The 15591-nt window shown below is 42.1% G+C and overlaps 2 protein-coding genes across 5 annotated transcripts in view; one reads left to right on the top strand and one right to left on the bottom strand.

Annotated features, from left to right (window-relative positions):
* The window catches only part of LOC307225718 (leucine-rich repeat transmembrane protein FLRT3-like), a 25407-nt gene extending 12655 nt beyond the window's left edge, over window positions 1-12752 (bottom strand). Inside the window, exon 1 of the mRNA XM_079993784.1 lies at window positions 12654-12752. The gene's annotated coding sequence lies outside the window, so the exon portion shown is untranslated. The remainder of the gene's footprint in view (window positions 1-12653) is intronic.
* Window positions 1-15591, top strand: part of CHADL (chondroadherin like) — a 17612-nt gene extending 2021 nt beyond the window's left edge. For 2 of the 4 annotated variants that reach the window (XM_079993779.1, XM_079993776.1), the window contains exons 2-5: window positions 8002-8170; window positions 9700-11370; window positions 12566-12732; window positions 13466-15591. In XM_079993779.1, the coding sequence (XP_079849905.1) occupies window positions 8015-8170; window positions 9700-11370; window positions 12566-12732; window positions 13466-13757 (2286 nt within the window). In that variant the 5' untranslated portion in view covers window positions 8002-8014 and the 3' untranslated portion in view covers window positions 13758-15591. Of the gene's footprint in view, window positions 1-613; window positions 728-2091; window positions 2168-8001; window positions 8171-9699; window positions 11371-12565; window positions 12733-13465 lie in introns of those variants that run through there. The other 2 variants (XM_079993778.1, XM_079993777.1) reach the window with 2 other exon arrangements.

Genomic DNA, 15591 nt, shown 5'->3' with positions numbered 1-15591 from the left:
AATTTGGTCTCTGGTTCCTCTGCCCCTTCGAAATCCAACTTGCACTTCTGGGAGTTCTCGGTCGACATACTGCTTAAGCCTGCCTTGTAGAATTTTAAGCATAACCTTGCTAGCATGTGAAATGAGTGCAATTGTGCGAAATTCAGATTTTTGTGGGGAAAGTAGGTTTATTGCAGTAGAGTGCCAAATCCTTTTAAACTGTGCCATCTGAATTTTGCTGGTATCTGTTTGACTCAATTTTATGGGTAGGATTCAATCTGGAAGCCCCTAATCTTGATTTACCCTTTCTGGGGGAAGTATGATAAATGAAAAACTGTTGTCAATAACCCATTTGCAATACCTGAATGACCCCCTCCCCATTTACAACACAGACTACCTGGAAGCACCCTTATGCTAAGAAATTCTAATTTTTATATTTACTATAAAGTAGTTGACAAAGACTGCGTAACAGAAAAGAGTCACGAACTGAACTAAACACTGAAGACTACAAGAGAACGGCCAAGGATCACATTATAAATGAGAAAGTTCTGATTTGTTTATTCACAATGGTTCTATTTAACTATTAATTTCCTGGATTTCCTCCACAAATAGTAAATCTGGGTTCAGAAGAGCAAAAAATTTGAGCTACCAATGACATGTGAGCACTGCAAAAAATAAAACAAAAAACACCTTACAATAAACACTCATTTGGAAGCACCCTGAGTGGGCAGAGAGATGGAATATAAATGTGAGTAAATAAATAAAACATATGTATGTTTCATAAAAACAAGGCTTTTACTATGCCTTTAATACTCTAAATGCTATGTAAACCATGGAAGATTTGTTCTAACTTTCACTGTGATTGTGACAACAGTATCCAGAAGGCAATGTGTACCATTCACCCCTCCAAATTAATTCACTAAAGAAATCATGAAGCACCCTTATGCTAATAAACATATTTTTTATATTTACTATAACATAGCTGACAAAGACTGTGTAACAGAAAAGAGTCACAATCTGAACTAGACACTAAATCTCTATTGAGAGCCTGTTCTGGCTGAAAAACAAAATAAGAATTCTCTAATAAAATACAGTGGTACCTCGGGTTACATACACTTCAGGTTACAGACTCCGCTAACCCAGAAATAGTTCCTCGGGTTAAGAACTTTGCTTCAGGATGAGAACAGAAATTGTGCAGCGGCGGTGCAGCGGCAGCAGGAGGCCCCATTAGCTAAAGTGGTCTTCAGGTTAAGAACAGTTTCAGGTTAAGAATGGACCTCTGGAATGAATTAAATACTTCACCTGAGGTACCACTGTAAATGCATTCGATGATCCAGGCCCATGTTTTTAGCCCTGCATGAAAAGAAATAATTATACAATTCAACTAATTAGTATTTGAAGCTGATTTAATTATCCTGTTTAGAAAATGTCAGTCAAATGTAGTTGCAACTAACTTTTGCTGGATTGGGCCCTTGAAATCTGGAGTGTCCACTGGCAAATTCTTAAGGTCAAGCAAATAAACTAAAATCTGGTTGGTTTTGTTTTTTTAAAAATATATTTTATATAGTTTTCAACACAACAACAACAACAACAACAACAACAACAACAACAACAACATATAATATCATGTTACCTAAAAGCTGAGCAACTAAAATTTGGTTTTTGACACATTGTGATCCAGGAACATGCTGGAAGTTAGTCCCAGATAGAAATTTGAGATGGCTAATAATAATAAACCCTGGAATCCAACAGGTTTTTCATTTGTTTTCATTTGCTTTTAATGTACTGGAGCAAATCATTCAAATCAATAAGGATATTTGGAAATTTACGGTAACTTGCTGTGTGTGTGCGCGCACACACACACACACTGAGAAACTGCTTGCCGAGGAAGGACTTCTCTGCCTTCATAAATGAGAGGCTGTGTAATACAGGTTGGCCTATTTGACAGCTTGAAGGGGGGAAGCAGCGCTCCTCAATTCTGCTCCATGAGCTTCCTTGTTTCCGTCTGTGGGAGGGCTGCAGCTTGCCCAACTCTAAAGGTATTACTGTACAAAGAATCCAGTGTTAATGCAAGGATGAACAGCTCTCGATGTGTGTTTCCATTACCAGCCACTGCAATGGCAGGCAGAAAAAAAGAGGACTGATTAGCTCGTATGAGCATCCTGGATGGTTTTCACTCCCTCTGAAGGTACGTAGCTTACGGGTAATTCCAGATTCGCTTTTGTCATCTAAGGCTCAAGTGGCCTTGACGGTGCAGAGTGCCTTCCATTGGCTTTGAATGGTGGCCCAGCTGTGCTCATATCTAGACAAGGACAGTCTTAACTACCGTAACTTCTGTTGTCTATTATTGGTTGTAGGCTGGATGACTGCAGTGCATTAGATATTGGGCTTTCAGGTATTTATAGCCTCTATTAGAGGGTTAGAATCTGTAAGACCTGTCTTTTATCTGTATAGGTGTGTTTTTAGGTTTTTATTGGTTGTACTTATTTTAATTGGCTTTAATGTAAGTCATTTGGGGTCACTTTTGGGATGATAATAAATTCTCCCTTTGTAGGCTGAAATCCTGATATTTTCAAAGGACATTCTGAATACAGGGTTTCCGTTGGCAGAAGCATTCATGAGATGTGTTCCGAAATTAACCATGTCCCTTACTTTTTTGACATTCAAAACAACAGTATGGCAGCTTTACAGGCATTTCCAACGGTGTGTGTGTGTGTGTGATCATTTCAACCTATGGCAAATAAACCAACATTCTCCCTTCAGTTCCACACCCCTCCATAAACACAGTTTCCCAAGCTTTGTGGAAAATTCTAGCTTTCTAGTGCACCATAAGCAGCAAAGGAAATTATACACAGAAAACAAATTACCTCATGTATATGGAGTTACTTGAATAACTAAATGAAATAAATGAAGGGACTGTTATATCCAAATCTACCTTATGAGCGGCAAAGCGGCTACCTTTGAAGGGTGACCCGGAAAATACAATTAAACCAGAATGCGGCAGCTAGACTGGTGACTGGGAGCCGCCGCCGAGACCATATAACACCGGTCTTGAAAGACCTACACTGGTTCCCAGTACGTTTCCGAGCACAATTCAAAGTGTTGTGCTGACCTTTAAAGCCCTAAACAGCCTTGGTCCTGTATACCTGAAGGAGCGTCTCCGCCTCCATCGTTCTGCCCGGACACTGAGGTCCAGCGCCGAGGGCTTTCTGGCGGTTCCCTCACTGCGAGAAGCCAAGTTACAAGGAACCAGGCAGAGGGCCTTCTCGGTAGTGGCACCCGCCCTGTGGAATGCCCTCCTACCAGATGTCAAAGAGAAAAATAACTACCAAACTTTTAGAAGACATCTGAAGGCAGCCCTGTTTAGGAAAGCTTTTAATGTTTAATAGGTTATTGTATTTTAGTGTTTTGTTGGAAGCTGCCCAGAGTGTCTGGGGGGACCCAGCCAGATAGGCATGGTATAAATAATAAATGATGATGATGATGATGATGCAAGGCCTTCATCAGACAGATAAATACTGCCAGTGCAACCCCCTCAAAAGAGGGTGCAATGTGACTGGCCAAGCCTGTGTTATGCTCTGTGCCTCCCAACGCTTTCCACAATGCTATCTGACCATTGTCCCTGGCCTGTGTGAAAAATGAGCTGTACAAAATGTATACCTTTAGTTCTAAATTTGCTCTTGTCTGGGCATTTGGGTATAAATCTCTGGTGGACTTCTGGCCTACTGTTATTCTATTGAAAGCTGCATGTATTTTTGATATTCACTTTCCACGCTATCAGCTATATTGTGCTTTTTCCGTGAGCACCACCCAAAAACAGATGCCATTTCACACCATTCTTGCTCATCAGATAACTGATCAGCTGACAAGTCCATTCTCATTCCAACTAGACTACTGGGGTGAGCAGAGAGCTTTTAAACCCAACAATAGGTTTCCCTTGTTTTTTGTTTTCGTTGCCAAAATTGATGGGGTCTTAGGGGTCCAGAAAAATTTGCTAGGAGGGACAGATCAGGCTCTCAGACTGAGGGTTAGCCATCTCTGATTTAGAATATGCCCTGAGATTATGTGGAGTAAATGCACTGAAACACTCTTTAAATGAGTGCCATTGCATATATGACACAATTCCTACATGGAAGACTCTTACATCTAAGAATTAATGTGACTACAAAATACCCTGCAACATGTGCGGGATGTGAATTAATTACAACAACAACGGATGATGACTTTACACACAGGTCTTACCCAGTGTGCTCAAGGGAGATACCTATACACACAGTAAATAAACATATTGAGTTTGCAATCCATATGCTGGTTTCATATTAATTCCTAAACAAAAGTACAATTTTTAAATGCAAAAATTTAAAAGGTACTCTGCGAAGGTACTCAAGAGACATGTAGATGTGCTTTCAAATTATTCTGCATGCTATTTTATTGGTGTACATAGAAAACTCCTCAGTTGACTCCTAAATTTACAGGTAGCAGCAACTGATTAATTAAAGGTAATTTCAGGTCTCCTTTTTGCTGCTGCTTTCCCTGCTTCCACCCTCCCTGTGTGTGTATGTGTTTGAGAGAGAGCGAGAGAGTGCGCGCACACACCACTGTTGAACAACAGCTCATTCAGCTCTTTTCATTGCAAATGCACATACCAGGAACGTTTACAAGGTTCTGATAGTTTTCACACCAATATTTCTTTTACTCTTCCCAACTTTACGTAGCCTTATCCAGGTAAGGAACTAGGTAAGTTAGTAGGCACCTTGGGGGAAGGGGAAGCATTTTGTCAGTTGTAGTTGGGGATAATTATAAAGCCCTTGTTATAATAATTTCAAGGTCTTATATATATAAAACAAATGTTCATAAATGTACCAAGCAAGCACATACATAAATGTATAAACCACACGTCTGAAACCCCACAGAAAAAAGTCCTGAAACCATTTTGTCTCTCCCAAATGACCTCAAATATTTCTCTGCAAGGTCGAAGGAAATGGGAAGTCTCCCCATTGTCTCTTTGTTCACAAGTCCTGCCTTAAGGGCACATTTAAGATACCAATAGGGTGAGCCTGTGACCTGTGACCTGGATTCAGGAATTGAGTAGTTATCATAACAAAAGAGTGGCCAGGATGCCCAGGTAATCCAATCAGGTAACCTGGCAGACAGGATAAAAACAATGCACTCAGATTTCTGTTGTAGTCCGCCCCTTCTCTGATGTATGTATGTATGATGTATGGACGGGTGGTCTTGGGCTCTAGGGTGGGCAGTTCAAAAGTCTATATAAGGGCTTGCACACCTTCGCCCTGGGTCCTCCTCCTCTCTCCTGCATGTGGAGGGAGCACCCTGTTGCAACAGCTTTAATAAAGATCAGGCTTACTAGCTGCTTTCCTTCTCAATATTCTCTGGTTGGCTGCTGTTATTTTCCCCTACTGATGCAGAACCTACAAAGGACTCTATAAGGGCTCTTGTGCACCCCATAAGGGAAAGGGAGCGGTTTTTGTTTACAACACCCTTTTGTTCCCAAATAATAGGAAGCTGTCTGGCTAAAGGAATAGGGACACTTCATTCCTGAATGGGTATTTCTCCACAACATGACTGTATGAATTAGTTGTACAGTTCAAGATGTAAAATCTGTTCCTAAGTCTAATAAACTTAGAAGCAGATGTTTTAAGTCAGCATTGTGCAATGGGGTGGGTGATGTATTTTTAGTCTTTAAGTATTTCAACATTTGATGAATAATTTGGGATGCTTTGTGTCTAGCCAGCTGCACTGCAGAGACAGACAGACAGACAAACCGGTCATAGTAAACATGTGACTCAGGAAATGGAGATATTGAGACCCAATACCACCAAGGACATGAGACTCAAGCTTAGCACACATTCCAGAGAATTGGGGAAACGTTAGCCTGACCTCAGCTGCTTTGATCTCTTTGAAGTAAAAGAAGGGTATAAATATTGCAGCCGGGTTTGTATCAGGCTGCCTGCTGGCACAGAAGGAACAAAGAGAGTGATGGATTAATAATAATAATAATAATAATAATAATAATAATAATATTTTTTATTTATACCCCGCCCTCCCCAGCCAAGGCCAGGCTCAGAGCGGATTAGAAGACAAGGCTTCTTAGATTTGGCCTAGGGTAGGGATGGCATATCTATGGCCCTCCCTATGTTGCTGGACTCCAGTTGCCATCAGCCCCAGCCAGCAAGGCTAGTGGTGAGGGACGATGGGAGTTAGATACCAAGGACATCTGAATCATACTGTGCTCCTGTGACAAGAATGGCTGTGGAATCAGCCAAGTTTGGAACTGTCCATAAAAAATGCCGCACTTAAAGCACTACCATACACCTTTGTAAACTCCACTTTCATTGTAATTAGTCGCTTAAAGTACAGGAGCTTCTTCCTCTTAAAAAAAATATGCAGTTCATAACACTTCCAGGTTACAGTTGTGTTCATCACTGGTATTAAACATTCTCTTTATTTTATGTGTGAAGAATGTATTGTAATTGACAGTTTACTGAGCGGAAGTAAGGAGAAATATTTTATATTTCCACTTAGCAAGAGTATCCATTAGGAAATCTACTTTTTTGTATTATTACTTGTAATGGGTGAGGTATGGAATGAATGAATGAATGAAGTGGTGTATGTATGTAAAGACTCTTGTATTCTACAGAGAAAGGGGTCTTCAGGGAGGAGTGAAATCTTAACCTTGGCAATAGAGGAAAATTGACAGGCACAGAAAATAACCAAGACATGCAGATTTGAGAGAACAGGCAAAGAAAAATGAAAATCTACAAAGAAGGTTACGCAAAAAGAAGGCGAATGAAGGGAAAGCAAAGAAATGAACCTCTTGGCATCAAGTGATGGTTTCATTTTGTTGCATTATGTAAAATAACCTCAACATCAGTTGAGGTGGGGTGGGCAGAAGAGAGGGCTATATTTTTATTGCGCTGTAAATGAAAAATTACTGATTTTTGCTTTGGGCTTTTGTGCCCAGTTTATGTATGTTTCTAAATCTTCAGGGACTTCTTCCTCCATTTTAATTTTGTCTAAAATACGTTGATTTGTGATTCCAAGTGCACACACCCCTCCTCCATTTCCTTCTCTCTCTTGGTCTCTCTCCAAAGCCCCTGCTGTTCTCTTTACTTTGGCTGAGGGGCCTCCCTAAGGTAGGTCAGATTCACTTCTAACAACGGGAGCCTTAACATTTGTCTTTTAAAAACAGCCATTAAAAAATACACAAAGTGAAGAGCAGTGAAGGAAAAGCAGGAAGCAGAAGTATTAAAGAGCTAAATTGATTAAAGTTGTATTCTCAACATCAGATTGCTTCAATTGGTCTTAATTTGCAAGAACTGTGATTTGCTTCCAGTCCAGGAGCAACATTGCAAATGAGGAAGAATGAAGGTTTCTGGTATGGAAATTGCCTGTCTTGGATATATTAAGGTTTTGATTGGCGGGGAGGGGGAGGCAGTGTTATCTTAAGGTCACTTGCTCAGTTTATACCCCCCCTTTTTATTACATCACAGTGACAATATTAAGGTCATCCGTGTAGAGCATTTTTAAAAAAATACAGTGGTACCTCTGGTTAAGAACTTAATTCGTTCTGGAGGTCAATTCTTAACCTGAAACTGTTCTTAACCTGAGGTACCACTTTAGCTATTGGGCCTCCCGCTGCTGCCGCACGATTTCTGTTCTCATCCAGAAGCAAAGTTCTTAACCTGAGGTACTACTTCCGGGTTAGCGGTGTCTGTAACCTGAAGCGTCTGTAACCCGAGGTACCACTGTAAGTGGTTTTGTGCATTCAGCATGCACCCCCAGTGCACAAGTCCATTTGTTTAACTGTTACTAAATAAGTAGGTTGGGAACACATGCTGAGGATTTGCCTTGTGTTTTCTAACATATTTTAGGATGCTGCCTTATTCAAACCATTTACCCATCCAGCCTCCCACCACTCCTCTGCCTCCAGCCAGTCCACGACAGCAGCAGAAAGTTTAATATTGCCTTACAACTTGGCTTTCTTGCATATTCCCTACTCAGCCGCTTCCCCAAGATGTGGACCTCTGTGCGCCTTCTCCTGTTGTCAACCCTGCTCACCGGAAAGACAGTTGCTGAACGCTGCCCACAAATCTGCCTCTGCGACGGCATCAAGCATCAAGTCATGTGCTTGAACAAGAACCTCACCAAGGTGCCCATTAACATCCCTCAGGTCAGTTTGTGGGAAGCAGCGAAGGACATGCAACACAAGGTTTGCGCAAGTGCACTTCTGTGAAGCATCCATAGGGCCCTTTCCTCCAACATCCTACTGGCAAAGTTCAAACTGGAAAGAGTTTTGGGGGGAAATTGCCTTTTAAAGTGGTGGATGCTCCTTTACTACTCAGCCAAGGCTGGGATGCTACTTATCAGAGATGTTTAATGGGTTTCCTGCATTAGCAGTAGGTTGGAGCTGATGAGCCTTGAGATTCATTTCCAACTCTATGAGTCTATGAAACAGCTCCAGTTTCTTTAAAAGTTCTAGTGAAGCCATCTAAGGTCTCTCTGACCCAGAGACTATTTTTTTAATAAACAGCTGCTGCCTCTAACAAATTTCTAATATTAATAATATGTCAGTTCCTTAATCAATCATATACCTTGAGCCTTGCACTACCAGAAAGAACAATCTCAGCAATTACAAACAGGTCAAAATAATACACATGCATTTGATACCTACACTATTAAGACAGTGAGATGATTAATTACAATAGCATTAGCACCTAAGATTGGACCTAGCTACATCCAAAACCTGTATACCTCTCCCATATACCATATTACAATTCCACCACAAATGGATAAGATAGGCATATCCCCCTTGCCCACATCCTACAGTTGGACTGAGGTTTCAGCTGGAATAATATGCCACTTAACACAATATTATATTGGACTTCCCCATAAAGTGGAAGGGCCACAGCTCAGTGGTAGTGCATCTGCCTTCCATGTCAAAAGTCCCAGGTTCAATAACCAGATAAAGCTGGGAGAGACTCCCTGCCTGAAACCCCAGAGAGCATCTGCCAGTCAGTGTAAGCAATACTGAGCCAGATGGACCATTGGCCTGACTCAGCATAAGGCAGCTTCTTATGCTCCTAAATCGTAACAAGCCAAAGAAGTCATCATATAGTTATGACAGACCAAGTACTTTCAGAAATCCAAGAACCCAAGTCTCTGTTCCAAGGAATTTTATAATAGTCAAAATCATATCACAGATTATATAACTGAGAAAATACCCCCTTTATTAAAGTGTATTTTATAACCACCTTCTCAAATAAGTTGTTTGATGTGGCCTGAAAATATAACCTGCTCCTTTTTGTATAAACTGCTTTATTTGAAGCTACTGATACCCTGTGGCTACCTAGACCTGAGACCCCCAAAACTCTGGTCTCAAGTAGACAAATTCCCATTTGGTATCAGGTCCATGCAACTAGACATTTAAGCTTTTCCCATCTGAAAAGGTCTCTCAATCTTTTCTGGGATTGAAATTGAAGTCTGTTGCTGTGGATTCAAAAGTTGAGACCTATGGGGAAAAGTCATTTTCTATATCTACTCCAAGTAAGGAATAGTTAATAATATGCTAATTCTCCATTATAACAAAGACACCAGGGAGTGAGGAATTGACTTTTCATCCAGAGGCAACATTGTTCCAAAAGACCGTGAGCAAGACAATTAGTTGAGGATAAAGCTAATGTTTATCTGTGTAATCAACAGGTCACTCAAAGACTTGATCTCCGGGGTAATGAAATCAAAGTCATCTCTGCAGGAACTTTCTTGCCTATTCCATACCTCACCCACCTGAAACTTCAGAGATGTAAGGTGGAAAGCATTGAGGAAGGGGCTTTCAGGGGATTAGGACGGCTTGTCTACCTCAATTTGGCTTCCAACAATATAGCATTCATCTATCAAGAGTCTCTAGATGGCCTCTCCTCCCTCCGGCAGCTTATCCTAGAAAATAATAGCATTGAGGAAATAAAGCCAGGGGCTTTTAGTCAGCTGGGCTTCCTCACCTTTCTTAACCTGGCCAGAAACTCCTTGGTTTACCTACCAGATATGGTCTTCCAGGGACTTCAGTTGATCAAGTGGATTAATTTGTCCCATAACTCACTCAATGTGCTTGCCAACGAGGCCTTTGGTGGATTATCGACCCTTAGGAGGCTAAGCCTAGATCACAATGAACTTCAGTTCCTTCCTAAGGAGGCACTCTCTAGATTGTTTGGCACAGCCCAGCTAGACCTCGGACATAATCCAATCACTTATATTGGTGAGGAGGCCATTGAGATGGCATCCCTGAAACAGCTCTTCTTGGACAACATGGCCCTTCAGGAAGTCTCACACAGAGCTTTTGTCAAGAGCCCCCTGCTGCACACTCTTGACCTGCATAACAACCAGCTGTCCGTGTTGCAGCCACAGACGGAGATGGCCCACCTCAAAAAAATTGACCTAACAGGGAACCCTGTCTTTTGCACTTGTGAAATGCGCCCCTTCAAGGAGTGGGCTGCGAAAGTAAGAATACACGCCGATGTGGTGTGTGCTGGTCCTGCTGCCGCCAGGGGAGAGCACCTGGAATCCCTGAGGGCAACAGATATGAAGTGCAGAAGTCACGCATTGGGTAAGGAGCTGCTGCCTAGCCTGGCCACGGTCACCAGGGAACCAGAGAAGGATGCTGTAAGATGTCCACAAGGATGTACTTGTTCACCAGATTCCCAGCATGCAAACTGTGTCAGGAGAAACCTCCAGAGTATTCCCAAAGGCTTTCCAAGCAACACCCAACTTCTGGACTTGCGCCATAATGAGTTCCACTCAGTACCGCAAGACTCCTTCCCTGGTTTGAGAAACCTGACATCACTCCATTTGCAGAACTGCAAGATTGCAAGGCTGCAGCCTGGTGCTTTCCAGGACTTGAAAAACCTCGTCTACCTTTACCTGTCTAACAACAACATAGATTCTGTAGATGCTGATGTTTTCAAAGGGCCTGCCCAGCTTGCATATCTCTACCTGGACCACAATGGATTCAACCAAATATCCAAAAGCTCCTTCACCCTCTTGCCGAATCTCTTTGCCCTCCACTTGCAACACAACTCCATCGGTCAGCTGACCGATAATGATCTGGCTGGGCTGGAGAAGCTACGCTGGTTATACTTAACAGGGAACCGCATCACTCACATGTCTCCCAAGGCTCTGGGACATGCTAAGCTGCTGGAGAAGCTGCATCTAGATGAGAATCATTTGCAGGAAGTGCCCACCAAGTCTCTCAGAGGGCTGCCCACGCTTAGTGAACTGAAGTTGTCCAAGAATCCTATAAAGTACATTGGGAATGGCGCCTTCCTGCCAGTAGCAAGATCTCTACAGCACCTGTATTTGGATGATATGGGGCTAGAACAGGTAAGCAGGGGTAGGGAGGTTGGAAATTAAGACCTGCCTTCTCTTGCCATCATATTCCCAAGAACATCCCTTTGCAAATGTTTCTTTGCTTAATTTTATTAAATACCAAGTTCTCAGGTGTCATAAGAAGAATTTGGGAAATTGTACAAATGTGTTAGGAGGCCCTAACCAAGCTGTAGGCCCTATCTTGCCACCTTCCCCAAATACAAGCTTCACCTGAAGGGGAAATCAAGTCAGACTTGTATTGGTTCATCTAGCTCAGTAACCAATTGACAGCAGCTCTCAAGGGTTTCAGACAGGGGTTTTCCCCAGCCCCACTTGGCAATGCCAGGCATTAAGTGCAGGGCTTTCTGCATGCAAGGAAGGTGCCTGCCTCTGAGCTAATGACCTTCCCCCTGGACCACGAAATCTGCTCTTAGGCCTTTATCAGAGATATGAAATGCATTTTCTAGCAGGTGTGGCTTTTCCACACATTGCAGTGGCAACAGGAGAGGCTGTCCCTACTCAAACTCTCTCTGCTGCACAGCTGTTCCATTTCATCTCATGGCTCTTGCAGGCCGAGGGAATGGCCATTGCCCAGTTATCAGGACACAGGCTTCTTATGCAAAAAGGTCCCAGGTGCATTCCTTGACATCTCCTGCTATGACTGGGAAAGATGCCTGCCTGAATAAAACCCCAGAGCGCAGCTAAATGAACCAGGGGTCTGACTCAATATGTCAGCTTTCTAAACGGCTTGCATCCAAACTACCTGCACAATGTATAAATATGATCCCGGGGGTTATTGCTGATTTTCTTTTGATTAAAAGCCACCATCAACTGAAAGGGGCTGGGAGAAGGTACAAAGCAGAAACCACGGCAGATGAGCAAATTTAAAAGCTAGAACTATTATTCCAGCACCCTTACAGCTATAGGATGAAGATGCTCAGATCTGGTAGAGCAATTCCATTTCCCCATCCAAGTTTTTTTCCTTATAGTAATATGGGACAACCATAATTTGATCAGTCTGGGGTGGGATGTGGAAGCCAAAGTGCCTGGATAAGTAGAAGAGCACATTCCAAAGGGTTCTGGTGGGACATAACAAGTGGGTCAATGTCACCAGAAGTTTCAGATAACTGGCCCAGATCAGGATGCTTGCGTAGAATTTACTGCTGATGTCATTAAGCGTCTGACAGACAAACTCATTCTGTGTTTGCAGATTTCCTCTGGTGCCTTCACTGGCTTGGGCCCACAGATAAGAAGTCTGTACCTTGAGAAAAACAAAGTGCGCAGTTTGCCGAACTTACACAGCTTTACAGCGCTGGAGGTCATCAGCCTGAGTGATGTTCCTTTCTCTTGTGACTGCAAACTTCTCCCACTACGCAAGTGAGCTGCTAGTTCCCACTACTGCACAAGGGCTTGTAGAGCAGCAGTGGGCAGAACGTTTGTCTCTCTTTCTTATTTGGCAGGGCTTCAAATGCATCCTATTAATATGCTCAGACTAGCACTCTTGCCAGCCATCTCAGTAAAGTGATTATGGGCACTGTTCTAGTTTCTGTTGCCTAGTCACAAAATTGTACAGTAATTCAACATGTTCCTCTTTATTGCCAATAAACCAAATAAGGGATGGGGAAGGCCCAAGAACAGCAAATACAAAGCAACTCTTTCATTATACCAATTCACTTCAAATGCTATTGCATCTGCTTTCAAGCCAGTATGCTTTAAGCTGCCTCAAATACTGCAGTGTATCTAGACTAAAGCTAGGTAAGAGATAGGCAACCCAACACAATCAGAAAACGTGGTTCATTCGTTCATGCATCAAGCTGATCAGCTGAGCTCCATAGTTGCCTAGGCTGACTGAGATTTTTTTAAATTAATTTTTAAATTATTTTTTTTATTAATTAATTAATTTTTTTAAATTAATTTTTAAATTAATTCATTAAATGGAATCATCCAGTCTCCATACCTTCCTTTCTCCTCCTCTGTGTTTCACAATAACTGAAGGTCCTCTTGTATCAAGAAGCAAGCTCTCAGAAATGTAGGAAAGTGTGTGACTGTGAAGATACAAAGGCTTAGCAGTTAGGCTGATTATATTGCCTCACTTCTTCCTCCTTTTCAGGTGGCTTGACAAGCTGAATCTTAGAGTGGGAGCCACCTGTGGCTCCCCAGCAGAGGTACGTGGCCAGAAGGTGAAGCTCGTCACTATCTTCCAAAGCTGCCCAGGCTGGAATACCAAGAAGACAAAACGAACCAGTTCAACTAAAGCCAAAGCCAAGGCTGGAAGGAGCTCCAGTAAGAAGAGGCAGCAGCAGGCTGGGAATATACGAGTCAAGAAAAGCAGGAAAAGCAGAAGCAGGAAAAGCAAGTTGCTGAAAATGCACTTCTCCACTAATAGGGGGAGAAAGCCTTGAGCGGGGGCACATTTTTATGGCCTGTAAATCCCTCCATACTACAAAAGGTGCATTTTCAAAGGAATACTTGATAATTATACCAAAAGTCAATCTTAGATGTTAAAGAGGCAGGCAAGTGGAGCACTATGCTATAGCTGTCTGTCTGTACAATCGTGCACTAAGCATGGTTGAAATCTCCAAGATGCTTGTATTGTATAGGCAAATGTGCACACTTAAATATTCTATAGTTTATTCTGCTAGTCTGGAAGTAGTGGCAGGTACAGAGTACTCCTCTTGTCACCATGATTTAGCCAGACATGTCCTGCACACTTTCCAGGCTGTCTGTATTTAACAAGGGTTTAAAAAGTATTAAGAGCTTGCCATACATACATACGTAATGTAAAGCTTTCTCAAGGTCGCTGAATTTTTTGCCCACATCTGAACTGTGTGTTGTTTCTGCATCTTTGCTAAATTGTATAAGAAGCCCCAGTCTCAAGTAGGAGCATTTTGTTGAAGTAGAAACAGCAGTTTCTGTTAGAGGAGATAGTTAAAGTTGACTTTGTGAAGTATATTAGTTATTAAAGTCAATGCTCTTGTGATGCTTTCTCTAAGCATTGGAATATTTGGGCTAAGCTACAATTTGGCTAAGTCTTTGTCTTCTGCTACTCATTGTATTCAGTTTGCCAAATTTATGCATTGATGTCCTACTATGCCAATAGCTTTTGGCACTATTTACAGAATTTTGCAATTCAGAGTTGAGGAATTTGTTGTGAATTCTAGCATAGCTTACCACAGAGGAGCAATAATTGGGTAGTGCTAGGAGCTCACCATCTGTAAGCAACCGATGCTCTTCCCAAGGTTAAACTGCCTCTTATCTCTGGAGTGTTCTGGAGTTATCTCTGGAGGCGGCAGACATTCTACAAGAGACAAAATACGGGGGATTTGACGCAATAGCAAAAGAATGTGCATTGAAAGAACCATGGGATAAGATGGTTCCAAAGAACCAAGATGTCCCCAAACAAAAATGAAATCAAGCGTTTCACAGCAGGAAACAAAAGCAGCCATGGGGGCAAGTTGCAGCACAGCAGATTTACAGCCTTTTTCAAAAGCAAGTTCCTTTGCTTGCAAAATGACTTCTTTCTAAGCATCCATGCTAAAGTTAGCAGCTGAAAGCCGCATATCAGGAAGCACCTTTTCACTGTAAGAAGCGTCAGACAATGGAACAAGTTGCCCAGGGAAGTAATGAGATTTCCTCCTAGGAGCTTTTCAAAACACCGGGATGATGGAAAAACATGCACAAGTAATGGGCATGATTTAAATCCCAGGAAGCTGCCATTGCAGGGGGCTGGCCAGTATTTATTCCAACCATTATTTCACAAGGTAACAGCTCAGCAGAATGAAAAGCATCATTATTAATATTTTCTCAAATGGCAACCCTCTTCTGGAGATATACCACGGCCCATATGCTCTTGTGGTGAGAATTTTAAGACTGGTTCATAGTGGCAATGTGGCTGTTCCTGTGAATATAAATCAGGTAGTTGTTGCTTCACTTCTCATAATAGATTCTCACAGGCTTAGGCCACTTTTAACCACACCAGGGACCGTTGCTGGACTACGGCTGTCATCTGTATGGTCAGGGATGCTGGCAGCTACAGCAACAAAACAAGGAACAAATTCATATTCTTAGAAGGAAGTGCATTGCCAGTGCAATGTAAGACACAAATCTTAAATGTCACTTTAGTAAAGAATAACAGGAGGTACCACAGCTTAATGACATTGAAATTGAAACGAAAACTCCCCCACAGCTTCAGGGCTGTTTCCTACATGTAACTAAATGCACAAAGAATTATTTGTA

The sequence above is a fragment of the Podarcis cretensis genome, assembly GCF_951804945.1.
Source record: "Podarcis cretensis genome assembly, chromosome: 10".
Lineage (NCBI taxonomy): Eukaryota > Metazoa > Chordata > Lepidosauria > Squamata > Lacertidae > Podarcis > Podarcis cretensis.
The sequence above is the reverse complement of the archived record's forward strand: the minus strand, read 5'-3'. Positions and strand labels throughout refer to the sequence as shown.